General features: G+C 48.4%; 1 protein-coding gene across 2 annotated transcripts in view; it reads right to left on the bottom strand.

Annotated features, from left to right (window-relative positions):
* Gxylt2 (glucoside xylosyltransferase 2) overlaps positions 1–25,924 on the bottom strand; it is a 64,183-nt gene that overhangs the window by 21,660 nt on the left and 16,599 nt on the right. For both annotated transcript variants that reach the window (XR_011705555.1, XM_027931917.3), the window contains exons 2-3: positions 25,216–25,408; positions 19,625–19,756 (exon numbers count right to left, since the gene is read on the bottom strand). Coding sequence is in view for 1 of the 2 variants with exons in the window: in XM_027931917.3 (XP_027787718.1) it covers positions 19,625–19,756; positions 25,216–25,408 (325 nt within the window). In the remaining variant the exon portion in view is untranslated. The remainder of the gene's footprint in view (positions 1–19,624; positions 19,757–25,215; positions 25,409–25,924) is intronic.

The raw sequence follows: 25,924 nt of genomic DNA, 5'->3' as shown, positions 1-25,924 counted from the left end.
AGATAAGGGAGCTTTTCATTGTGACACTGTCATATAAAAACTTGAGAGCAACCTGAATCGTTGACAGTGGGTGGGTGAGTGAATAAATCATGGTCAATCTGCACAATGGGACACTGTACAGATATAAAAATAACAAATGAATCTCTATGTATGGATATGGGAAGATCTAAAATATACTGTGGCATTTCTTTTTCTTTTTAACAGTAAATTTCCATGTGGTTCAAAAATGAAAATACCTGAAATCAAGTTCATTGATGAGTTATTCTTCCTGGGCTCTCAGCTGTCAGGTCCCCCCTTAGAAGCAGCCAGTGTTATTGGACATCGTTCCCAACACGTTTCGTGCATGTCAGAATAAACAGCTCTGCATGTGCAGTCTCTTTTTGGGGGGTACAAGTGTGACTCAGCATGCACAATTTTGGTAAGCAGAACACCACACGTAGGAAGCTTCCCATTTCAGTGATAGCAAGTTCATGTGTCACGTTTATGTCTGGGCAGTGTTCCACTGTGTGGGTCAACCACGAGTCCTCCAGCCACCCACGGTGGACTATTTCGGTTGCTCTAAAGGTTTTATACGACAAACAATGTCACGTTGAGAGTCCTCCTATATCTTGATATATTTCAGATATACCTGAACATAAAAATAAAGCAACTAAAAAGATAATTGCTAAGTCAATTATAATCACCAAAAATATAAGCACCAAATGTAGTTACTCAGCCCCAAAATACATGCATTTGTAAATTGGATAATATAAAACTCCCTCCTCAGAAGAGAAGCCACAGAGGTGTCCCCAGCACTGTGACGGGTCTGCTAGCCCTCATCCTCACCAGCACAGCGATGGCCATGCTCTGGAGGGCTGCTCACAAACAGGTGCTCCCCAGAGGGTCCTGGCCCGATCATTCCTGTTAGGGACTCTCCCACTGACCTTGCCCTGGTGGCCTGGGCTGGGCTCGGGCACCATGGCCAACACGCACGGAGCACTGAGGGTCACCTGAAGAACACTCTGGCTCTCCTGGAGGCAGCCACACAGCCCCCAGTACAGATCCACATGGGCAGAAGCCTGAGAAACAGTCTCTAGAACATTCCAGTCCCTCCGGCTAAGGTTGGATTTTGGAGCGGCACTCTGCAGACCAGAACCAAGGGACGAAGACTTAACAACCCAAGGCCTCAGCTTCTGGAACTCCTGTAGGTGCTCAGTTAAGGGGTGCTGTGCTTCAGATGTGGCTTGTCCCCTGCAAAACTCAGGTTGGAATCTGGTCCCTTAGGTGAGTGTGCAGAGGTGGGGGGACCTTCGGCAGATGAGCAGGTCATATGGACAGATCAGTGGCTTTCTTGAGAGAGCAGGTCATGAAGTGGCGAGCCCACACTTGCAGCCTGCCTCTTCTGCACATTCTGACCTGTCGCTTGTCTGCCATATGCTGAGGCAGCAGGAGGTGTGGAGAGTCATCCGTGGACTGGGCCTGGGCCAAACCGGCATCGTAGCCCCTGAATAGGAAAATCTTGTGTCTGGGAACTTCCAGGGGCAATCCTGCTGGTTAAGGCCGCCCGGAATCATAAGAATCATGTGAGCTCTGTTCAGCTCTGCAGGTTCCACACGGCACTGGAGATGGGGTGACCTGCTGCAGCCACACAGACTCCAGAGACGGGTGTGACTTTCCAAGATGCCAATCAATCTGTCGACTGCAAGACATCAGGAAGCAAGACTCCACTCACTGAAACCTATCCCTGCCTTTGATGTACCCCTCAATGAACAACTGGAGCCATTTTTAACTGTTCTGTTCTAAGCTCCTACCGGGACTGGAAGAAGCTATGAAGTGCTCCCTTAAAACTAATTCTGACTTTGTTTTATTTCTTCAGTCATTACTTCAGACTTTAATTTTCTCAGGTGGGCTTATCCCCTCCTGTGCAGAAAGAACTGGCCGCCTCGCAATAACAAGGCTCTCACCAGAACCTGCACCTTGCTTTTGGATGTCCCAGCCTCCAGATCTGGGGGCCAAAATAAACCTTTTTTCCTTATAAATTACTCAGTCTGTGGTATCTATCATAGCAATAGAAAACAGACTAAATGGGAGGCAAAGCCAGTTCAACCTAAAAGTGGCAAAGGAGGAGCCCCAGGTGGGTTTATTTTTAACTCCTATTGGCATATCTAGCCCATTTTAAACTTTGAACTAGCTGCTAACATATTTTCTGAAACTGAGAGTTCACAAAATATCAGCATCTCTATCTTCCTTTAGCCTGCATCCTACTAGAGAAAGATCTACTGGCTGGGCCACAGACACCTGCTGTGTTTGTTCAATGCAATACACATTCAGGGAGGGTCCCCTAGGTGCCAGCTGTGACCATCAGTGAGTCAGGCAGATATCTCTGCCCTCAGGAGGGAGTCGAAGATCATACTGAACGAACCCACTGGCTGCACAGTAGGCAGGCCCAGCGTGTGGGAAAACGGCAGGGGTCCCAGGCAGGGGTCTGCAGCTTTAAACAGCAGGCTGCTCCAAGGCTGGCCCAGCAGGCGCTGGTGGCCACGTGAGAATCAGGCAGGAGCAGCCTGAGCTCCCAGAACAGCCCTGGGCCTGTGGCCGGACCCCAGGAGCAGCAGGAAGGCCAGAGATGAGGACTGAGAGGTGGGGCGGGGGCAGGGGGTCACTGAGAGCACCCTGTGCCCTTGTGGCCATGCGAGCTTGGAGTCTGAGTGGGCTGTGAGCTGCTGGGGGCTCTGAACTGAGGGCGGCCTCGCTCTGTCCAGAACAGACCTTTGGGGAGCACAGAGGCAGGGAGACCTCTGAGGACGCGCTCTCAGTAATCCGGGTGAGATGTGACGATGGCGTGGCCTGGGTGGTAAGAACCCAGGGACTGAGGAGGGGTCCCATCCCGAATCCCAGCGGAAGACGGAAGCCACAGGGATTCCTGGTGGACTGGATGTGGAAGGTGAGGAACGAGGCCTTGGCCCTGGGACTCTGGACAAGTGGCGCCCAGGCCTCAGTCCCCCCATTTGACACAGTGGTGTTGAAGCCAGATTTAAAGTTAGGAAGTCAGTGTAGTTAGGTAAATCGGGTCTAATATCGAGTGAAATCTAAAATGGAGGCCATGCTGAGAATGAATTCCGGAAAAGTTGAGCAACTCTCGGAATGTTAATGAAGTCCAGGAAACAGCCCCCAGCAGATCTGAAGATAGCCCATCCCACAGAAGTGTTAATGAACAGCCCCAGCAGATCTGAAGATAGCCCATCCCACAGAAGTGTTAATGAACTGCAAACTTGAAGATGCTGCCTCAGAAGTCCTTCCTGCCCAGACTACTTCTTTGGCCCACCTGTGCCCCACCCCTCAGGCCTTCCCACCTACATTCCATCACTGAAAGAACTCTAAAAAGGGGAAACAACCGCACTTCCACGGATTCCACTCTTGGGTCCCCTTCTTCCTCCGGGAGAAGTCTTTTCTGCTGTCCTTTAATAAACTTCTACTTTCCACTCTGACCTTGCCTCAGCGTGCTTCTCTGGTGTTATACTTCAACATTGGGGAAGCAAGGACTCATCACCGGTCAACAGCGGTAACAGTGTCACAAGGACACGCATACACAAGGCACTCAGCAGTGGCTGCGTAAGTGAATACTCAGTAAGTAGCAGGGTTGCAAGACGTTTTCCCTCTGAAAATGTCACGTGCAATCCGCTGCCATTCCCTTCGGCATTCCAACACTTGTCACCACGACAGCCTGTCAAGCAGCCGGGTAGAGCAGAGGGGAGACACCGCGGCTCACTCACCACCTTCACTGGAACCGTGCACAGGCCTGGTTACTCTTTTACTCTGTCTATCGCACTGTACCTCTGGGGGCCGATTCTGCAGTAGTTACTGCTGTATTAATTTGAAGAGGACCATTGTGGCCTGCACTATAGTGGGAAGAGGAATATTACCAAAGGACACAAAAGTAGCCATTCTAATGCCTTATGGAAATCAATCCGTCCTAGAAACGAGGCCTTTGTGTCTTCAGGGGACGTGGGGGGGCGTGCACAATGGCTGTCTGTACCCACGGGCTCTTCCTGCTTCTGTTCCTTTGCTGCCCCACCCGGGGCAAGCACCTCCAGGGAGCCCCCTCAGCAAGGCTTGGTACTTTGGTGGTTGAAAGTTTTGGGTTTGAAGTCTGTGGTCAAATGCCATTTCCACCACTGCCTGGGTGACCTTGGACAAGCTGCTTAAGGCTTTGAAGCCTCAGGCTCAGCATCTGGTGAATGCGATTGATAACCCATGCCACATGCTGCTGAGATGGCTGCATGGCACCGCCATTGTGAAGAGCTGGTGCACACAGCAGGGAGTCAATAAATACTGCAGTCATTTTCACCATCCCACTCTCCTGAGGACTAGGCTCCTTGACTCCAGCCCAGGGACTCGGTACCTGGCTGGAGTAGTAGTAGGCAGAGAACAAGACACTTTGCTTATTCTCAGGGCTTGGGGAAGAAGAGCAGGGGCCCAGCAAAGGGAGGTGCAGGGACGACAGGGCGGCACGGGGCACAGCAGGGTCCAGGTAAGGGAGGAAGGCCAGCGGGCAAGAAAGGGGGTGCGGTGCACGAGGGAGAGAGTCGTGGTCAAGGCGCACAGGTCTAGAGCCTGCGGACAAGTCTGGACTTGATCTTGACGGCTACAGCGGAAAGTCCAGCCACTGGGGCTGGAAACGGCAAGGCTGTCCCTGCACCATCCACCCACACGGTCCGCTGCAAGCCCCCAGGGCTCCGGGTCCAGCAGCCTGGGCCCTCCTGTCTCCCCTCCCACTTCCTCTCCCAGAGGCCACGGTGCTGGTTCTGTGCGGTGTGCTCGCGTGGAGCCCGAGGGCTTCTTAGTCTCTGTGACTTCTTCCACTCCCAGGTCATTTCCAAGTCCTGGGCTTTTCCAGGTATCTCTTGCTCTCCACTTCCACTCCACCCTGGCAGTCGGGGAGGTACCCTGTGGGATTCCGATGGCCTCAAGTGTCCTGAGACTTATCTTATGGCCAGCACATGGTCTATCTGGGCGTGCTGCCTGTACCTTTCAGGCAAATGTTTATTCTGCAGCTGTTGGGAGTGTCCTGGGACCTCTCTGGCTGTCCCTTGGTCACTTGGTTGGGGCTTGGTCAGGACCGTCTCCCTCCTCCCTGGATTCTGTCTGTTCACTGTTCTAACCATGTGCGCTCCAGGGGGCTCTGTCTCTGGGCACAAGGAAAAGGGAGCACCTACAGCAACTGCGAGTCCTCTGGTGACACCAGACAGGATGTGGGGGTCACTGTGGCTTCCACTCTTCTCCTTCTCCTTGGTCTGGAGGGAAGGCTGGAGAGCTCCTGTGCTTCTCTGCAGCTGTCCCCGTGGGTGGTGAAGGCGCTGCAGTGGCCAGGGCTCCGCAGTGTGGGTGGGGTCTGACTCACCCCTTCCCAGAAGGCACTGCGAGGGGCTCTTCCCGGCCACACACCCTTCATCACACCACGTCACTTCCTCCCTCGGCCACCCCTCATAGCCAGGGGCCTCTTACTGTTTGTCTCCCTCTATTACAAGGGAAGCTCCAAGGGACAGGGACCTGCTCTGTCAGGTCAGCTTCTTAGGTCCCTGGACCTGGCATCCACTAAGCAGGAGCACGCGCTGCAGACTGAGCTGGTGACTGGCTCAGGACCATCCCAGCGCCCAGCATGCTTCCAGGCTGGCACCCAGGAGAGGACAGGGGCTGAGGAGGTCCATGAAGGCCTGAAGTGCCCGAGCCCCCAGCCCAGTGACAGGGACCTGCAATCAACCGCTTCTCCAAGGGTCCTGCTCCTTCGCTGGGAGGGTGGAGGGTGGAGGTCAGAGACCAAACTCAGGACAGGCTGTGTGCTTGCTGCTGCTGGGGTGTCACACTTCCAGCCTCTCTGGGGAGTGGCTGGGACAGACAGGTGTGCACAGGGACACTGTGGATCAGTTCTATTTCTCTGTATGCACACATATTCTTAAAAACACAAGTTCACATTGGTACTGATGTCAGAAACCTCTGGACGTTTGAGAAATCATTGTTAGAGACAATCTGGAGCTTAGGTTACCAGCTGGTCTGCGTTTTGAAGAAAGAGGTGTGATTTTACCAAGTGAGGCGCAGTGGCTGGGTGTCATCTCCAGGGACAACACAGAGGAGGGTAATGCACACCTCACAGGGAGACAGTGGCCACACGGCCCGGCAGGCACAGGGAATGCATGATTTGGAAGAATGCTGTACATTCCCAGGTGAGCCTGGTCAGATGCAAAGGGCCATGGATACCACGCTGAGAGGTTAGAACTGGATTCTACCAGGGAACAGGGGCTCTAGGGAGACTCAGCCTGAATCTCCCTGCTGAACATGGCATTCAAAACTCAAAACTCTCTGGGCTCAGTAATGCATGCCTGTAATCCCAGTGATTTGGGAGGCTTAGGCAGGAGGATTGCAAGTTTGAGGCCAGCCTCAGCAGCTCAGTGAGGCCCTAGGAACTTAGAGGACCCTGTCTCAAACAAAAAACAAAGGGGGTGGGCTAGAATATAGCTCAGTTGTGAAGTACTCCTAGATTCAATCTCCAGTACGGAAACAAAACAAACCCCAAACTCCAGGAGTAGCCCTCTGGAGAAAAGGGACCCAGGTGTCAGGGAGATGAGCAAACAGGTCAGTACCATAACCTTTTTCTCTGTTATCACCGCCACATTTACTTTTCTATTAGTCTAAGTATATCCAGACCCAGAACATCAGGTGCGGAAAGGCCCGTACCTTCAAGGCTCAATAATTCTGGGGCATCTGGATGTCCTTGCAACTGTGAACAGAGCTTGATACATTACGGAAAGAAAAACCACCTGAGTTCCATGATTTGCAAATTCCAGTTGACAGAGAAGATGCTCCATGGATCTTTACCAGCCCCTGGCCCAGCACCATCCAAGCCCTCGCCACCCCCTCCTCCCCCACACTAACCAACCAACTGTGGAGTGCACGGGACCCTGCTGTTTCCAAGCACTTGGAGATAAGCCAAGCCGCCCGGCTAGGAAGCCGGGACTCAACCCAGACGCGACCCCTCTGGGGACATTCACTGCAGCCCACTCCGGACTCCTTCGTTGTTTTCATAGTTCTCATCACTACTCAGGATTAACTTATGATTTACTTACATCGTTGGGTCATTCTCTCCTGATTTGAATGACAGGAGGAAATTCAGATGCATTGTTCAGTCCTATTTCTAGGGCCACAGACATAGTCCAAGTTCAGCAAACATTGTTGAAAGGACAGTTGTATGCATGTTTTGCTTGTTTTGTAGTGGGGTTGAATCCAGGGGCACTTTATCACCCAGCTACCTCCCAAGCCCTTTATGTTGAGACAGGGCCTCACTAAGTTGTCCAGGCTGGCCTCAAACTCACTATCTTCTTGCTCAGCCTCCAGAGTTGCTGGGAAGATGGGCATGTGACATCGCTCCAGCAACAGTGTGTGTATGTAACTGTGTGTGTGTGTGTGTGTGTATACGCACTTATGTGTACAATACAATCACAGAACACAGACACTTATGGATATTTTAAAATACCAATGGAATCATACTGTCCATACCTTCCCATTGTCTACCTCGGGGTAGGTCCTCCTCATTCTGTATGTGCAAAGAACAAAGGGTGTTCTGTTCAGTGCAGTACATGCTCAAAAATCCTTTTTAATATTGTGAAAATAATGTAAGCAGAGGGAATAATGGAACTTTGGTAAGTATTATTCCTCTGTTTTCTTTTTAAAGACACACATATTGGAAATCTGCACAAGAATAGATATGCATTATTAATTAAATAGTATACCACAATTTTAATTGTTTTTAGATTTTAAGGTTATTCATTTCGTTAAACCAATAGCTTAAAATAGGGTGGCCCAGGAGAAAAAATAAAACATATCAGCTTTTATTTTTGCTTCTATTGTGCCCCCTTGTGGAATCATGTGTGATTTGCATATTCATTTTGGTGACATTTTAACAAAGAGCAGGGTGTACCAATGTCAGGGCTGTCTGCGCATGCTCCCATCAGTGACGCACACTCTTCTTACAAGTTAATCTTTGCAAACAAGACTCGGATTGCCTCCGAGTTGGGCAAATCTATGAAGGCTTCCCTCAAGCTGGTTTCCTTAACATTCTGGCTCATTAAACGCGTGTTTGGCCTTTGATTCCATCATCCCGGCTGCGTGGCCAACTGTTGGACCGCAGGCAGGACGTGTTCCCCAGGCCCGTGTAGTGAGGAGTCTGGTTTCTCTGGCGTGTTCTGAGATGATGGCTTTCTCAGCTCTTCCATCTGCTTCCACGGCTCGCTTCTGGCTCACCTCCCCCCTATCAGGTGTCGCGGTCCCAGCCAGCCAGCGCCTACTCTTTCCTTGCTGGCTGCAGACGCCCCATGGGCCATGGTAGCTGCCACTGAAAGCAGTCTGTGCAGCAGAGTGATGCAGCAGAGTGTGTGGGGCCCAGAGAGCACAGCGTGGTGTCTCTGTGCCTCCCCTGAGTCCTCTCTGCTACAGAGACATGTAAACAAATTCACTGGATCCCCAGTTCCCACCTGAATTGGGACTGCTTTCCGAAGAAGGTCTTCCTTTCCTTACATTTGAGAATCAAATCCAAGTGACACTGACTAAATGGACCCTGGGTTCAGGGCTGACCATTTCTTTAAATGCTATATTTTTAAATCCTTGGTACTACAATCCAAAGGTGCTGTTGGTGCCCTTGTTACAAAGCATCTGTCCACCTGTCTGGCTGTCCACCCGACCACCATCCATCCACCCCTCCACCCACCCTCCATCTGATCTTAGGGAGCGCCTGTTGTTTATACATTTCAGGGTTACTCTAGGAGCTGGACACCAAAGAGTTACAGGGCTTACTTATGAGAGAAGCCAAAAGATAAAACATAAGTAAGCCACGTCGATTCTGACTTCAGTGACAGCAGGATGGGAATCAAGCCGTGAGGAAGGAATTGGAAGCACCCCGCGTCGCTCACCCCGTGAGCCTGGCAGAGGTGTCTTGTTTTCATATACACCCAACAGGTGAAGTGGGGGAGGAGGGGGTCTCCCCAGGAGGAACTCTGAGCACCTCAGGGAGGTTCCTCAGGTCCAGGAAATGCTGCCCACAGAATGGAATGGCCAGACTGTGGAAGGACCTGGGCCCCAGCCAAGGTGGTGAGGGTCACTCCAAAAAAACAAATGACACAGTGTCCCTAAACCCCAGTGTCCTCATCTGTGGGGACACCAGTGAGTGCCTTCCCAAGACAAGTGAAGAAAGTCGCAGGCCCAAGGACCCCAGCCCACAGGGAGAGCCGCAGACACCGTGCCCGGCCCTCGACCCTCTCCTCTTTCAGTGCCCTACCGCCAAGCTGCCCTTACAGCAGCATCTCCGACTCTACCTGCGCCTCACGGCAAGACACGCATGTCTGTCACGACTCTAGTACCCGCCACAGGACTGCCTAAGACAAACCAAATGCCAAAAATATCTGTCCTGCCACATGGATTCTGTGTCCATCATGTTCTATTCTATTCCATTTCATTGTTTTAAAAGCTGATAATAATCCACAAAACTATTTTGAAGAGTCACTGATGGCTCTTTCTCATGATTTGAGAAACTAATTCTGTAAAGACAAGTAGCTAATAACACGTGGTAAAGGAAACATACACAGATAGAGAGACACACAGAAACGGAGCAAAAACACCTCCTCTGTGAACCCCACCATACTGCCCATTCTCACAGAAACCACCCTTCCAATTTTTAAATTAAATTTATTTTTATAAATTTTATATCAATGGAGTAATGTAATATAAGGCATATATGTTGTGTAATACTTAACTCGTATTAAATATATTTCCTTGTTTACAATTTCCTAAATTTGCATTTTAAGCCCAGGGCCTCACACATGCTGGGCAAGTTCTCTGTCACTGAGCTACACCCCCAGCCCTTTCTATGTCAGACAGGGTCTCTCACCAATAGATAGGTTATCTAGACATAAGTTCAGTAAAGACTCTTCAGACCTAAAAAATATTATAAATTAAATGGAGTTAGCAGATACCTATATAATGTTTCATCCAACACCCAGATTCACTTTTTTATCATTGGCTCATGGAACCTTCTCCAAAATAGACCATATTTTAGGCCACAAAGCAACCGTAAACAAATATAAAAAGCGGATACAATTCATTGCACCTTATCTGATGGTAATGGAGTAAAATTACAACTCAACCTCCCCGCCCCCCCAAAAAAAATACATTTTTGAATGATAAATAGAAGATAGGAAAATCAGAGGAGAAATTTAAAATTCTTAGATCAAATGAGAATAGTGATACAACATATCAACATCTCTGGGTGACTATAAAGGCAGTTTTAAGAAGAAAGTTTATAGTTATGAGTGCTAAAATCAGAAAGATTCCAAATAAACAGCCTAATGATATGTCTCAAGTCCCTGAAAAACAAGAACAAACCAATTCCAAAACCAGTAGAAGGAATGAAATAATTAAGATCAGAGCCAAAATCAACAAATAGAGAATAAAAAAATGCAAAGAATCAATGAAGAGTTAGTTCATTGAAAAGATAAACAACACTGATAAACTTTTAGCCAAACTAATCAAAAGAAAAAGAGAAAAGACTCAGTTTAATAAAATTAGAGATGAAAAAGGAGCAATCACCACAGACATCACAGAAGTCCAGAGGATCATGAAGGACTATTTTGAAAACTTATATTGCAGTAAGTTAGAGAACCTAGATGAAATGAATCTATTATAGACACTATGATCTGCCAAAATTGAACCAAGAGGACACAGAAAACCTAAACAGACCAATAATTGGCAATGAAATAGAAGCACTAATAAAATGCTTTCCAACAGAAACAATAACAAAAAAGGCCAGGACCAGATGGACTCTCAGCTAATTTCTACCAGACCTTTCAAGAAGAACTAATGCCAATGTGCCTCAAATTATTCCATGAAACAGAAAGGGATGGAACAATTCCAAACTCATTCCACAAAGCCAGTATCGAAGTCGTACCGAAATTAGATAAGGACACATCAAGGAAAGATACCCAATATCCCTGATGAACTTAGATGCAAACATATTTAATGAAATATTAGCAAATTTTATTCAACAATATATTAAGAAGATTGTACATCATGACCAAATTGGTTTTATCCCAGGAATGCAAGGATGGTTTAACATGCAAATCAATAAAATGTAATTCACTACATAAATAGAATTAAGGACAAACATCACCTAGACATCTCAGTAGATGAAGAGAAAGACTTGGGCAAAATTGAGCACCCATTCACAATAAAAACACTGAAGAAACTAGAGGTAGAAGGAACCTACCTAACCCTCATAAGGACTAAATAGGAGAAACCCTAGCTAACATTGTTGTGAACCCCCGTGTAAAACATGTCCTTTAAAATCTGGGAAAAGACAAGGATTTCCACTCTCACACTCCTATTCAACATAGTAGGAGAAATTCTAGCTAGAGAAATTAGGGAATATAAAAGGAAAAAAGAGTAAAAATAAGAAAAGAAGACAAATTGTAACTTTGCGGATGATATGATCCCACACTTAGGAGATCTAAAAAGCTCCACTAGAAGACTGTGGTAGCTAACAAAGCCAGCAAAGGAGCAGGTTACAAAATCAACATACAACAACCCAATAGCTTTCCTATACATCAATAATGATCTCTGAGAAGGAAATCAGAAAAACAATCGCATTTGAAATCACCTAAAAAAAAGTACCTGGGAATAAATCTAACCAAGGAGATGAAAGACCTCTACAACGAAAACTACAGAACACTGAAGAAAAAAACCTGAAGAAGACAAAGAAGATGGAAAGACCACCCATGCTTGGGGACAGGCAGAATGAATATTGTTAAGATGGCCATATTACCAAAAGCAATCAATACAGGTTTAATGCAATCCCCATAAAAACACCACTAACATTCTTCACAGAACTAGAAAAAAATAGTCCTAAAATTTGTTTGGAAGAATGAAAGACCAGAATCGCCAAAGTAATTCTCAACTGAAAAAGCACTGCTGGAAACATCACAATACTGGTTTCATATTATACTACAGAGCCTCAGTCACAAAAACTGCATGGTCCTGGCATAAAAACAGGCACGTCGACAATGGCACAGAATAGAAGACACAGAGACAAAACCACATCTACAGTCAACTGATCGTTGACAATAGTGTCAAAAACACGCACTGGAGAAAAGACAGCGTTTTGACAGAGTGTGCTGGGAAGATTGGCTGTCCACACACGGAGACTGAGACTGGATTGTTATCTCACCCCGCACAAAAGTCAACTCAGAATCAAAGACCTCAAAACTACTCCAGAAACTATGCATCTCCTAGAAGACAATGTACAGTCACCCCTCCAACACAGAGGCACGGGAAACAACTCTCTCATAGGACCCCTAACGCTCAGAAAACATTGCCAGAAAGTACAAATGGGATGGCATCAAACTGAAAAGCTTCTGCACAGCAGACAATCAGGGCTATGAAGAGGAAACTCAGCAGAATGGGAGAAAATCTTTGCTAGCTATGCTTTTGACAGAGGATGATATCCAGATTATATTAAAAAGTAAAAATGAACAAACAAACAAAAAAACACCAACACCCCCCTCAATAACCCAATTAATAATGGGCAAATGAACTAAATAGACACTTCTAAGAGAAGAAACATACATGGTCAATAGATACATGAAAAAAAAATTCAATACCATTAATAATTAGGGAAATGCAAATCAAAACTACACTGAGATTTTATCTCATTCCAGGTAGAATGGCGGCCATCAAGAATACACAATAATAAATGCTGGAGAGAAAGTGGAGAAAAAGGAACTCTGTCACACTTTTGGTAGGACTGAAAATTAGTGCAATCACTATGGAAGTCAGTATGGAGGCTCCTCAAAGGACTAGGAATGCAGCCACCATATGACCCCACATGACCCAGCTCGACCACTCCTCAGTGTTTATCCTAAAGAATTAAAGTCACCCTGCTACAGTGACACATGCATACCCATGTTTACAGCAGCACAGTTCACAACAGCTAAATTATGGAATCCTATGAATGAATAAAGAAAATGTGGTAAATATGCACAGTGGAGTTTTATTCTACCGTAAAGAAGAATGAAATTATGTCCTTTTCAGGAAAATGGATGGAACTTGAGAACATGTAGGTTAAGCAAAATAAGCCTGACTCAGAAAGACAACATCATGTGTTTTCTCTTATATGTGGAAGTTAGAGAGGGAAAAGGAAAAAGTGGGGGATTCTCCTGAAAATCAAAGGGAGCTCAGTGGAATAGAGGAAAGGACCGGAAGGAGGGAGGAGAAGGAAGGGAAGGAGAAATATTGGGGAATGGTATTGGCCAAAATATATTGTTATATTGCACGGATATATAAATATCTAAGAATGAACCCCACCATTATGTATAATTGTAACGCACCAATAAAAATATGGGAGTAAAAGAAGTGCTGGTGTCAGAGAGCATGTTCTTAGGTGGATGGTCATTGGGTGAGAGTGTTGTTCACGTCTGTTTTCTGGCCAACGTTCTGCCTAGCTGTTCAGTCCCTTATTGAAAGTGAGGTACGGAGGTCTCCACTACTAATGGGTTATCTATTGTTCCTATTTTTGTCATTATTTGCTTCATATATTTTGTAGCTCTGTTATACTTTTGTGTGTGTGTGGGTGGGGGGGCAGTTCTGGGGACCAAAACCAGAATCTCATGCATGTTAGGCAAGTGCTCTATCACTGAGCTACATCCCAGCCCCTAAGTGTCATACCTTATTAATAAATGGATCAATCTGTCATTATAGCATGTCCCTGCTTATCTCTGGTAATGCTTCTTTTCTTTCTTAAAGTCCTGCAGAGTTTGATATGAGTGCTTTCCTGTGGCTGTTCCATGGTCTAGCCTCTCTACCCTTTTCCTGCTCACTCCTTGGTTTCCTTGACCTGAAGGGTGCTTCTTACAGACAGCACACAGTTGGACCATATGCTTTATCAGTGACCTCTGACATTCTCTGCTTTTTGCTTGTACACTTTTAAAATTCACATTTAATGTTATCATTTATATAGTGTGATTTCTACCGCCACTTAATTTTCAATATGTTTCAAGTATTTTCCCCCTTCTTTCCTTTCTTACTGCTTTCTTTTTGTATTAAGTGAACATTTTCTAATATAGTATTTGAATACAATGATCTTCATTATTTTTTCGAATTATTTCTTCTGTGGAATACAAACTGCTCCATGGTCTGATCCAGTCAGTGCCACTGGCAGTTTTGAGGTCCAATCTGGGAAGCTTGTTCTGGCACCGGGAAGTCACTGCTTCCTTTCTTTCTCCCCGGTTCTCCTTGTGGAGCAACTGGCTATGGTTTTGCTGTTGTTCTCATGAACACACGGGCCTTACTTAAGAAAGTCCTTGACGAGTTGGCCACACTGCGACACATTGCTGGTAGAAGTGAGAAGGGCTGATGGCCGGCCCTCCTGAGGAGTACTGTGTCCCTCCGTCGGGGGCGTGGAGCGAGGGGTCCCCGTGTGCTTGGGTAAACTGCCTGGAATTGAGCTTCCATCCCTCTGAGCTGGGAGTGGAGGGGAAAGTGGATCATGCTTCCAATGTCACATACAGTTACTCTTCTCGCCAAGCTTTAGTAGGCTTCTTGAATAAATGTGCATTTATTTGCTTAGGTCTTTAGGGAAATTTCCAAAGAATTTAGACAGCTGGTTAAAAAATAACTTCCACCAGTATACGTGTTTCACAGAGTTCCTCGCGTCACCATTTTAGAGGACATGCTCCTGCCATGCTGTTTCCTGCTGCCGTTGCTAAGCTTCTGGACTGTGGGCTTCAGGCTGCCTCGCACAATTATTATGCTCCTTGAATAAGCCCTGCAAGGGACTGAGAGATAGCGCCCTGGCTGTCAGCCGCTGGGTGGGACAGGCACCTTTCCTGGAAAGTGCTACATTCAGGCACCTTCCATGTGTCCCTTGCTTTGCTGGAGCTTTTCGGAGAAACACACAAAGATCCAGCTGTCACGTCCAAGATCACGGAGCCATTCCAGCGTTTCCTCTAGGTGTCCATTGGCTCCTTATAGTTGTATAACACGGGATTGAGCTCCCCAGAGTGTGTGTGTCACACTTTGGCCTGCTGGTGTGCTCTGTGACCTCCAGCTGAGAACTGACCTGTGACCCCGAGCTGGGCGTGCTCAGGAGTGTGCCTGTCTCTAAGGTGGAGGTGAGTGGTGCCACATGACCCCCTGCTGCCTTCTTCTGGTGGAGCACTGCTCTGCAGGGGGCTCCAGGGGGGCAATCTTTCCCCAGACTTTTATCTTCTGCTTCACACTCACCGAGAGGTGGCCCCACTGCGTTTGGGTACATGAGGACCCTGAGTCCTGCGTGCAGCCGAGGTAAGCCAAAAAAATGAGTTTCCTTCTTTGCTTAGTTAGCTGGCCTTGAGTTTTTCTTATGTGTAATCAAGAGTTAATTAATATTCTGAATGTCCTTCCTTTACTAGTGTTATGATTTGGTGTTCCCCAAAAGCTCACCTCTCAGAGGAGAAAGTATTGGGTTGTGAGAGTTTTAACCCAATCAGTGATTTAATCCCCTGATGAGATTAACTGGGTGGAAACTGAGGCAGGTGGGGTGCGGCTGCAGGAGGCTGGTCACTGGGGGCCTGTCTTTGGGGGATATATTTGTATCTGGAGGATGGAGTCTCTCTCTGCTCTCTGATCATCATGTGAGCCGCTTCCCTCTGCCACACTCTTCCGCCATGATGTTCTGCCTCACCTCAAGCTCCCCGGGGAATGGAGCCAGCTGTCCATGAATTGAGAACTATGAAACTATGAGCCCCCAAATAAACTATCCCTCCTCCACAATTTATCTGGTCAGATCCTTTAGTCACAGCAACAAAAAAGCTGACTGAAACAATAATGTGTAAGTAAATGATTACATTGTAGAAAGCTTGTTCAACAAAATTGGTATCTAGGCTCATTTCACATGATCATTTTGGTAGTTAATCTCATCCCAATAATTTATGGCCTCTTGGTGCTTGATGAAAACACATACATCATTCATGATGACTCTACATGGTATTCCTCTAGCCGGTCACAGCGGCGCATGCCTGTAATCCCGGTGGCTTGGGAGGCTGAGGCAGGAGGATCAGGAGTTCAAAGCCAGCCTCAGCAATAGTGAGATGCTAAACAACTCAGTGAGATCCTACTAAATAAAATACAAAATAGGGCTGGGGAGGTGGCTCAGTGGTTGAGTACCCCTGAGTTCAACCCCTGGTACCAAAACAAAACAAAAAAAACTACATGGTATTCCTCTTAAAAATGATTTTTAATATATTTTTATACATCTGTCAATTTTTGTTGCTATCTAAAGTGTTGGTTCCAGAGATGTTACAATGTTAATTGCTAATGGGAGGTAAGACATAGTAATAATACAGAGGTCTGAGGACTCCACAAGCCTCCCTTTTCCATCAGCCCACAGCTGACCTATTAGAGCCCCCCTGGCAAGCACACAGCTTTCCCAACACTGAAACCAGGTACAGGCCCTTTTAACAAAAAAGGGGAGATTCTGTGTTGTGGCCTTGAATGTGATATACAAAATATAGGTAACATGAGATTTTTGTTTACTTTAAAATATTAAAGAATGAGACAAGTTTCTTAGAAATACTGGGTCAGAACTCTCATAATGAATTTTCCAATAAGGCTAGGAGCGATTTTATCCTGTGTCTCTGGGTAATATTCCTCCCTAACTCCTTCCTTGAATGTGGACACTCGTGTCAAGCAATAGCAGCAGGAATGATGTCACCCATTAGTATAATCTCAGAGCTTATTAAACCTGGCTTGGAAAAGTCTTTGTCCCTGGTGAAGTGTGAGTAGCAGTTCACCCCACGACATGACCACGTGGGGTGCCACGTGCCAATAAAGTCTCTGAGCAACCCAGCCATCTCTATTACACTGTAAATATCTCTAGGACCCCCAGAGGACGTCAGTTATTCAGGAGAGAAATCTGTGTGATCTAATGGCCACAATGTGTAGTAAAATATGTAGACCTATTATAAAATCTCACCATTTCTCATTAAATGAGGGAAAGGTGATTGGATTTGAGAAACTCAATCATTCTTATAGAAACAAAGGGCTCCTGGCCTTCCTGAGGGTGAGGGCTTCCAGGACCCATTTTCAGGAACAAGTGTGGTTTATTTGTAATTGGCACGTTGTTTTAAATACCTTAAGTCTTGAACTTCCTCAAAGGATTGTGCGTCTTGGAGAGCTCAAGCCACCTGCAGTGGACTTTCACTGAGGATGGTCCTACTTCCGGGCTCAGAGTAGGCGTTTCCGGACTCCATGGTCATGCAGTGGTAGAATCCAAAGCCCATTGACACTTGAGAACGTGACAAGTTTGGGACCAGAAGACTTGTGCTCTGATATTATTCTGATGGCAAAATCTTGGTTGAGAAAGGGTGTCTCCTGCAGGCTTAGGGTAGACAGCAGCACCTTAGAAAAGGGGCCCAACAATGGCCCTCGGCCCACTGGCCACTGCTAACGTGTCTGCATCTTAGGATCTCCACGTCCCCTGTGCCACCTGAGAGGCACTCCCTATTTGGTTTTATAGTGGCAAATTTCAGGGGAAACATGACCTAGACTTTATTTCAAGTTATCATGAGGATCCATGCAGCTGGGTAATGCTCTGAAATGCCACGTTCAGGATCTGTGCTGTGGGTAGGACTGCACGCAGGAAGGTGAATGTCCTGTCAAGTGCAATCTCTCTTTATTATTTCTAAGCAGGGCTAGTTTCCACTATCAGAAGCAGATAAGGAATGCCAGCACCCATTTGTCATTCAAAAGGGAACACTTACTTAACTGGGAATGAATGAAAACTGTCTCATGGTGAGTTTTTAAAACTGTGGTAATAAAATCACGACTCAAGGTCACAGAAGATTCAAATGAGGTCCCTTTGGGGTGCTAATCTTTGGATCCCACAGGGAAACAATTTCCCAACATTAGTTTTGACTTTCTAATGTTTCTTCTTGCGTAAAATAGACATAAGAAGCAGACACCTAACATGTCCTCTGTCTTCTCCAATGGTAATTAGTCTATCCATCACCCACCTAGAGCTCGCAGTCCCATTTTGAGGTGGCCACTTCTCACCCCCATTTTGTGCCATTAACCCCTCCTCACAGTGTGGAGAAGGGTCTGCAGCACGTGAGCCAGGCCGTGTGGGCGTGGGTGGGCGTGGGTGAGCATGGGCTGCAGGCAGCACCAACCGCACACTCACCAGGCTTTGTCCTTCCATTGGTCCCTGAGTCAGAACCATGAACAGGGTCACTCGCCACCCAGGGTTTCCAGACCAGCACACGGAAGAGTCCCCTGCATGGCCGTCCCCAGCCTCCAAACCAAATGGGACCCAACTAAACCCACCTCCCCCTTGACCTAAGGTGCTCGTCTGCAGTCTTTGCCACCTCTAAATGAGGTCAGCGCGCATTTCGTACGCTGGACAATATTGAAAAATCGCCTTTTTGTGTGTCATAAATGGTTAGATATTGGCAATTCCAATATTAAGTAGCTGCCCAGGGGGCATCCAGGGTGAGATCCTGTCCCTTTCATTCTCCTTCAGCCCTAGAGGAGCCCATCACGAGGCCTGATCAGTCCTGTGTCTCGGGCAGGTCCTGGATGCCCCTAGACCCTCCACAGCCCAGCCCAGCTGTGCACACTGCAGTGCCCAGGGTGCCCTCTTAAAGCCCAGGCAGGCCGTCCCACCTCCGCGCTAGAAGTCACCCCAGGGCTTCCCACCCCGAGGACAAAGAGCAGACCCACCCGCAGGGCTGATGGCCTGGGACCTCTGCACGCTCTTCTGCTTCCTGGACCCTCCCCTCTCTCGTTCCCCAGTCCCGTCACCCAGGAACCTGGCTCAGGTCTCAGTATATGCATTGCTGCTCTGTGACCTCTTCCCCACCCCCGTGTTACCGACATCCTCCTCAGCCGGTCACTCCCCCGATAGCCTGTTCAGTGCCCTGCCAGAAGCACGCTGAGGCAGTAGGGCCCTGGCTGTCTCCTGGTGCCCCTGGCCTGGCACCTGACGGGCGATTATCACAGGTTTAAGGAAGGCAGGGGCCCCATAGATATGAAGGCTGCCACGCCCGATTCAAAGTTGCCCCGTTTGGGTGAAACTTAACTGGCTTTTCTATCTAGGATTTTTAGAAAACACACCATTTAAAACTTCAGAAGGGAAAGCCTGCACCAGAGCTCTGGGGCCACTGTGAGCTACAACTGTGTGGCTACGTCTCCCGCCAGTGATTGTCGTAGAGAGAACAATGACAGAAGGTGACGCTGAGCGTTGACTGTGTGCTGAGCCCGTGGAGGACAGCGAGGCTCAGAAAACCCGGGCCTTGCCTCAGGTTGACACGCTCGTCCACAGAGGAGCCTTAGTCACGAAGACCCTGAATGTGCTTCGGGTGCTCTCAGACCCTCAGTCTCGGGGAAGACACCCCTGGAACACAGGGACCCTCCCTCCACACTCAGCAGCCTACAGAGCATCAAGGACAGAATCCAAGGGAGACACACTTTTAGCTGGAAGTTCAACGTTTCTAAACACATCTCAGCAGATTTCTCCAACTTTCCAAGAGCACGTTTTCCCAAGCTGCGACTTATTAAAAACAGGTGTTCCTACCGGAAGAAAGAGTCTCTGGGCAGCGCAGGGTTTGAACAACTTCTTCCATTCCTGAGGGTTTCCAACAGAAAAGGTGATGGGGTAGATCCTGTGCTCAAACTTCTTTGTATATGAGTCAGGCCACTGTCGTAACTGGAAGAGACGGAAGGCACAGGGAGGACGGTTAGACGCCAGGAAATACGGAAAATACCTGGGAGGTTTCTGGAAGGCCAAGCGGAAACTGCCCGGGATTTACCTAGAGAGGCTAGGCTCGGCGCCACGACTGGCGCTCACCAAATGAGAGAGCAGGTTGTCCCATGGGCACCGCGAGGATTTGACATGGCAGTCACAGTTGTCAGGGGGAGCTGGGAAACTGGCTCCAGATCCCTGCCAAGCGGAGGGCACACCTGCACAAGGGCAATCTGGACACGGTGACAACAGTCCCGATGCACGCAGGGGCAGCGGCTTTCACCACGACCTGGGTGGTAGTCGCAGCGTGGGGACAGTCTAACTGTCCAGTTGCAAGGAACTGGGAGACGGAGTATGACACAGTCATATGATGGGGTAATGCACAATTAGAACTAGGAGGTCCTGTGTGTGCTGACGCGGAAACACCATCTGGGGACGCCAAGTGCAGAAGTGCTTGCGCCATGGCTCTACCTGTCAGGGAGACACGCGCACGTGTGTTTCACATGTGGAGGTCAATCTGGATGGAGGACAGAGGCACACCCCAACATTTACACCTCTAGAGGTAGTGGTGGAGTTTCAGTCTAAGTTCATAGTCCTGGGCTCTTTCAAATGTTCCGTGTAGATGAAATGTAATGCTTTCTTTAAGTAAATGAATTTTACAACACAAATTTTGTTTTCATAGCAGTTTTATGCTTCCTGAGAAGCTGAGCAGGAAGCACAGAGTCCCCGTCAGCTGCTCGCGGTCCCCGCCCATGGTCTCCAGTACTGCTGCCATCTTGCTCTGGTGTGGTGTGACTGTCACAATGGATGAACCAACACCCACCTGTCACTGCTACTATAATCCCTCTTAGCTAATCAGGTCATCATCATCAATTGTAATCACTGCTAAGTCGTAGTGTACATTGGTACTTTATGGAGGGTCCCTGCTTTGTGTGGTGACTCCACGGCTTGGGCAAGGCATCATGTCACAGCCCCCATGACAGTAGCACCCAGAACAGCGTCGCTGCCCTAAACCTCCTGTCCTCCCTACCTGACCTTCCTTCTCTCCCTCCCCCTGAACTCTCAGCAGTCACTGACCTCTTGTTAGCTCCCAGATTCACCTTTCCAGAACGTCACGTGGGTAGGGTGGTACAGTGTGGCGCTTTCTCACTCTACCTTCTCTTACTTAGAAATATGCACTGAGGTTCTAGGTGGCTTTTTGTAGCCTGACAGCTCGCTTGGTTTTTACTACTTATACTCCACTGTATGCACGTGCCACAGTTTATTCCTGCAGTCATCAACTGAGGACATTTTGGTTGCTTCCAGGTGGGGAGAATCGTGACTGAGGCTCGTGAGCATCTGTGTGCAGGTTTCTGGGAACACAAGTTCCCAACTCCTTGGTCAATATTTGGATTGCACTTGCTGCCTCCGTGGTAAACCTCCGTCTGACTTTCTAGAAACTGCCTAACTTTCTTCCCGTGGGGCTCTGCGGGATGGGAGTGCCTGTGTCCACACTCTCACCAGCAAGCGCAGTGTCTGCTCCAGTTTTTAGCCACTCCACTAGTGTGTGCTGATCTCACTGTGGCCTTGAGCTGGACTGCTTCATGACCTGTTGAATGTCCTCCACGTGCTCATGTGCCACCTGTGCATCTTCTTAACTTTTCCTTTTTGATACTGGGATTGAGACCAGGACTCCACGCACATCTGGGGCAGGGCTGGAAGTGTCTAGATTCACACTCACACGTCTGGCGGGGAGGCTGGGTTCTAGGACAGACCTCCCATCAAGGAGCCAGGCCGAGGGTGTGTCCTCTCCTGAAGGAGCCTCAGCTGTCACAAGCACTGTCTGGCATGCTCTGTCGTATCTACGCATGGGTCTGACTGTGCACGTGTGTGTATGTTTGTGTGCACACGTGTGTAGAAGGATTGCTGTTGCCTTACAACTAATTACCCCAAGCTGAGGCTTCAAACCACACACACGTATCATCTCCAGTGGTTTCTTAGGGTCAGGAATCTGTGGGAGTGTAGTCGTAGCTCACGGCCTCTCATGAAGTCAGGGGCTGCGGCCATCTGTCACCTTGACGGTGCCCTCACGAGTGCTGGCCAGAGGCCCTCGCTCCTCACCAGGGGCCCCCATGCTGGCTTACCCAGCGCAAATGAAAACGTGAAGTGCCTTTTGTCACTTCAGAGGTGACACACCGTCACTTCTGCCCTATGCAACTGCACACAGGCCAAGTCTAGGATAGCAGGGAAGGACACAAGGTATGGGTAATGAGCCTGGAGCCCGGGGGCTTCCTCGGAAAGTCCACTCAGGTGAGGCCATCCCCGTTTTCCTTCCCTCATCCTATTCAAATCCAAGTCTGCGTTTCCTTCCACTCCACCCGACACCCCAGCTCCAAGCCTCAGCAGGTACCGACAAGTCGTCATTGGGTGGGTATTGCGCAGGACGAGCCTGTGCTTGTCCATGGTCAGTCACACACAGACGTGATCCTCAGTCCCCACGGGGGGATGAGCCTACGGCTGTGTCTAGCCAGTTAGAAGTATGTGGAAGGGCCAGGTATCGTGGCCATGCCTCTCATCCCCGGGACTTGGGAGGCTGAGGCAGGAGGATCATAAGTTTGAGGCCATCCTCAGTAACTTATTGAGATCCTGTCTCCAAATAAAAAATAAAAAGGGCTGGGGGTGTGGCTCAGTGGTAGAGCACCCCTGGGTTCAGTCCCTGGTACCCCCCCCCCCCCCACACACACACAGTGTGTGGAAGATACCTGTCACTGTCACACTAGGGAGTGAAAGGCTCTCTCCTGCAAGGGCATCCGAGGAACCCTGGATGCCACATGCTCCGGCAGGCCCAGCTGTATGCAGGCACAGCCGCTGTCCATGTCCATCCCAGACCTAAGTGGCAGGGCCTGACCCTGTGGGAGACAAACGGCAGGCACGCAGACAGTCCTGAACTTTGTGGTCGTCACTACAACCTGACCCGACCACTCCTGACCAGAGGGCAATTACCTTTCGCCAACCCAACTGACCCCTAGTGGGAGATGGGGAGACCAAGGCTCCGGGAGGCCCAGAGCCTGGCCAAGACCACACAGCAAGTGGACAGTGGGGCTGAGCCCTGGATCGGCGACTTCTGTCTGCTGGTTCAGAGGTAGTAGTGCCGAATCCCATGGAGCTTCAAGCCAGTGAACTGGACCTGACTTCTGTGATGCAGATCATTTAAACTGCGCCTCAGGTTCCTTAGCCCATAAAATGGGGATGTTATCACTTGGACATGGCTCCAGTCTTTGCCCAAAGAGTTCATGTGTCAGGAGCTTGGTCCTGGGTGTGGTGATGTTTAGATGTGGCCCCTTGTGTGAGGTCCTTAGGTCACTGGGGACATGCCTATGGAAGGGGTCAAGGAGTCTCTTGGGACTCCTAAGTTAGCTCTTATAATAGGTTTGTTATTCAAGAGCAAGCCTGACCACACCCAGCTTCTCTGTGGCTTCCTGTCTGGTGATGTGACCTCTTCCTTCCCCACATGCCTATCATGATGGTGGCATCTGCCACAAAGTCCTCACCAGAGCTAGATCGGTGCTGGTGTCAACTCTTGCACCTCCAGAACTGTGAGAGCTAAATACACTTCTTTTCTTTATAAAATTACTCAGCCTCAGGTATTTCGCTACAGTGATGAAAAACTAACTTAGATAGGGGACATGATGGGTACCTTCTGGAGGGCGTGGGGAGGGTTACATGAGATGACGTCCTAAGGCCTAAGCTCTTGGCATTTGCTCTCTGTCTTCACTATTGTTTCCCTCATGCTGAAGCTTTAGAGCGGTTAACTGGGAACGTGGGGGCCATCCTCACACCCCTTCTCTGACTTGGGCTTTTCCAAGTCATTCCTCCAACCACACCCAAAGTCCGAGGACTGCTGGTTCCCCGACTTCTCCTGGACAAGACTCATGGTGATCTTTTTCTTTAGAAAATATAACATGTTTTCTAGCTCTTTCTCTCTGTTGTTAGCTCTTCTCTGCCAAGCATGCAGTTTTTGATGTTTCTCGTTGGCGAGGCCAGCCTGGTGACAGGACACAGCACTGTTGATTCAAGTCCATAGAAACAAAACACAGCAGGCTCTGTCTGCCAGCACTCAAGAACTCACCCCGTAGAAATCCTCAAGGGCAACAAAGCTTGGCTTCTGAGGCCACACACATACCTCCACTGGGGAGGAGGCTTCTCCAGAGCTCTTCTTATGCACTGCTAAAAACACAGAATGAGAAGAGCCAAAGCACGGTGACCCAGTGACACCTCAAAATGCTATGACACCACCAGAGGGCCGAGGCCAGGGTGCTGAGTGCTCACTGGGGACCACACTGCCCGCAGGGACTTAAGTGTGGAAAAGAGAAGCGCTTTGCAGACAGGCGCGGTGGCGCACGCCTGTCATCCCAGTGACTCGGGAGGCTGAGGCAGGAGAATCGCAAGTCCAAGGCCAGCCTCAGCAACTTAGTGAGGTCCTAGGCAACTCAGTGAGATTCTGTGTCAGACTGAAAAATAAAAAGGGCTGGGGATGTGGCTCAATGGCTCAGTGCACCTTGGTTTAATCCCCAGTGCAAACAAACCCCAAACACACAAACAAACAAATTATTTCTATGATACCCAGAGTATGATCATGATTGCATGAAAGAAACACGTGTAAATTGGAGATATAGATATGTGTTTGTAAATGTGTGTATAATCAGACATGCGTGTCTACCTATGGAAACACGCACACATACACACACACACACACCACACACCTACAGATGATAAAAACACGACTGCTAACTCTCTCTGTTTCCTGCATGAGAAAGAAGGGCAGTGAGGACTTCTGTCTTTTAATTTATCATTTATATTACTTGGATTGATGTCAATGAACACGTGTTGCTCGCTGTTTAAAATATACACATAGATACATGAACATAGGCTCTCTGACCTCCAGTTGAGAATGAGGCTGATCACACTGCAAGAAGGATCGAGCTTGCGCCAAGCGCTTTACGTGCCTCATCTCATTCAGTCCTCACTGTGTCTGTAGGAGGTGGGGGTAATTATTCCCATGCTACACCGGAGGACAGTAGGTCAGGGTCAAGCGTTCAAGGTCACGCCACGGAGCATGAAGCAACATAGGGCACCCATGTTCAACAACATCCACATTCAACATTGAAGAACCGGACAATGGGGTGGGAAAGACGGTGGAATGAGACGGACATCATTACCCTAGGTACGTGTAGGACTGCATGAAGGGTGGGACTCTGCTCCGTGGACAACCCGGGAAGTGAAAAACCGTGCTCCACTTGGGTACAATGAGTGGAAGTGCCTTCTGCTATCACGTATAACTAATTAGAATAAGAAAATTGATTTTAAAAAGAGCAGTATAAGCAGTCCCTGCCGTGCTGTCCATGCCCTTGGGAAACAGTACGCCGCTATTTGTGCAAATTCACCTGCTTATCAAACTCAGGCTTCAGAGAGTCTTCAGTGAAGATGTGAAACTGGATCTTCCTGTGGCTGAATAGCACGGCTGATTTGAGCATGACCAGTGTTTCCTCCAGCCGATTGCCGCAGGCCACCACGGCCAGGTGGATCCAGAGCTCAGGCGGCAGGACAGCATGGACGCTCCTCAGCTGTCCGGGCCTCCTACAGAGAAGAGAAACAAGTGAAAGCTGGGACCAAACTTTTTAAAAAAATCCAGTGAATTGGTTGGAACACTTCAAACAGAACAGGCACAATCTGTTATATTTTATAAAGTGATAAGCGTTTTGACAATTCTTCCTGCTTAGAAAAAAAATGCCATTTATTCCCATATTTATCCTGGCAATAGCAGGACGAGTCACTGTTTGGACTGCTCTAGGTGTCGGGGACGCTTTCTGCCAGCGCTCAGCTGTCTAGTGCCTGCTGGCTGCCGACTGGCCCATGTTTGGAAATAGTGTTGCTAAACTTCAACAGCTGACACGGGGCTGGGGGGCCCCCACTTGCACGGGCCATGGAAATCAGATTTGAATGCAACTTGAACGAGAGGAGGGTGAGTTGTGGCTTTCCCATGTGAAAGAAGCAACGCGATCTTCCCATCATCTGGATGTTTTTAGGTGGAGCTGGAATGCATGACCACTGCACCACGGGACATGTGCGCGGCGGGGAGGTAAGCAAAGAGGC

Source organism: Marmota flaviventris, chromosome 20, assembly GCF_047511675.1.
Source record: "Marmota flaviventris isolate mMarFla1 chromosome 20, mMarFla1.hap1, whole genome shotgun sequence".
Classification (NCBI taxonomy): domain Eukaryota; kingdom Metazoa; phylum Chordata; class Mammalia; order Rodentia; family Sciuridae; genus Marmota; species Marmota flaviventris.
The sequence above is the reverse complement of the archived record's forward strand: the minus strand, read 5'-3'. Positions and strand labels throughout refer to the sequence as shown.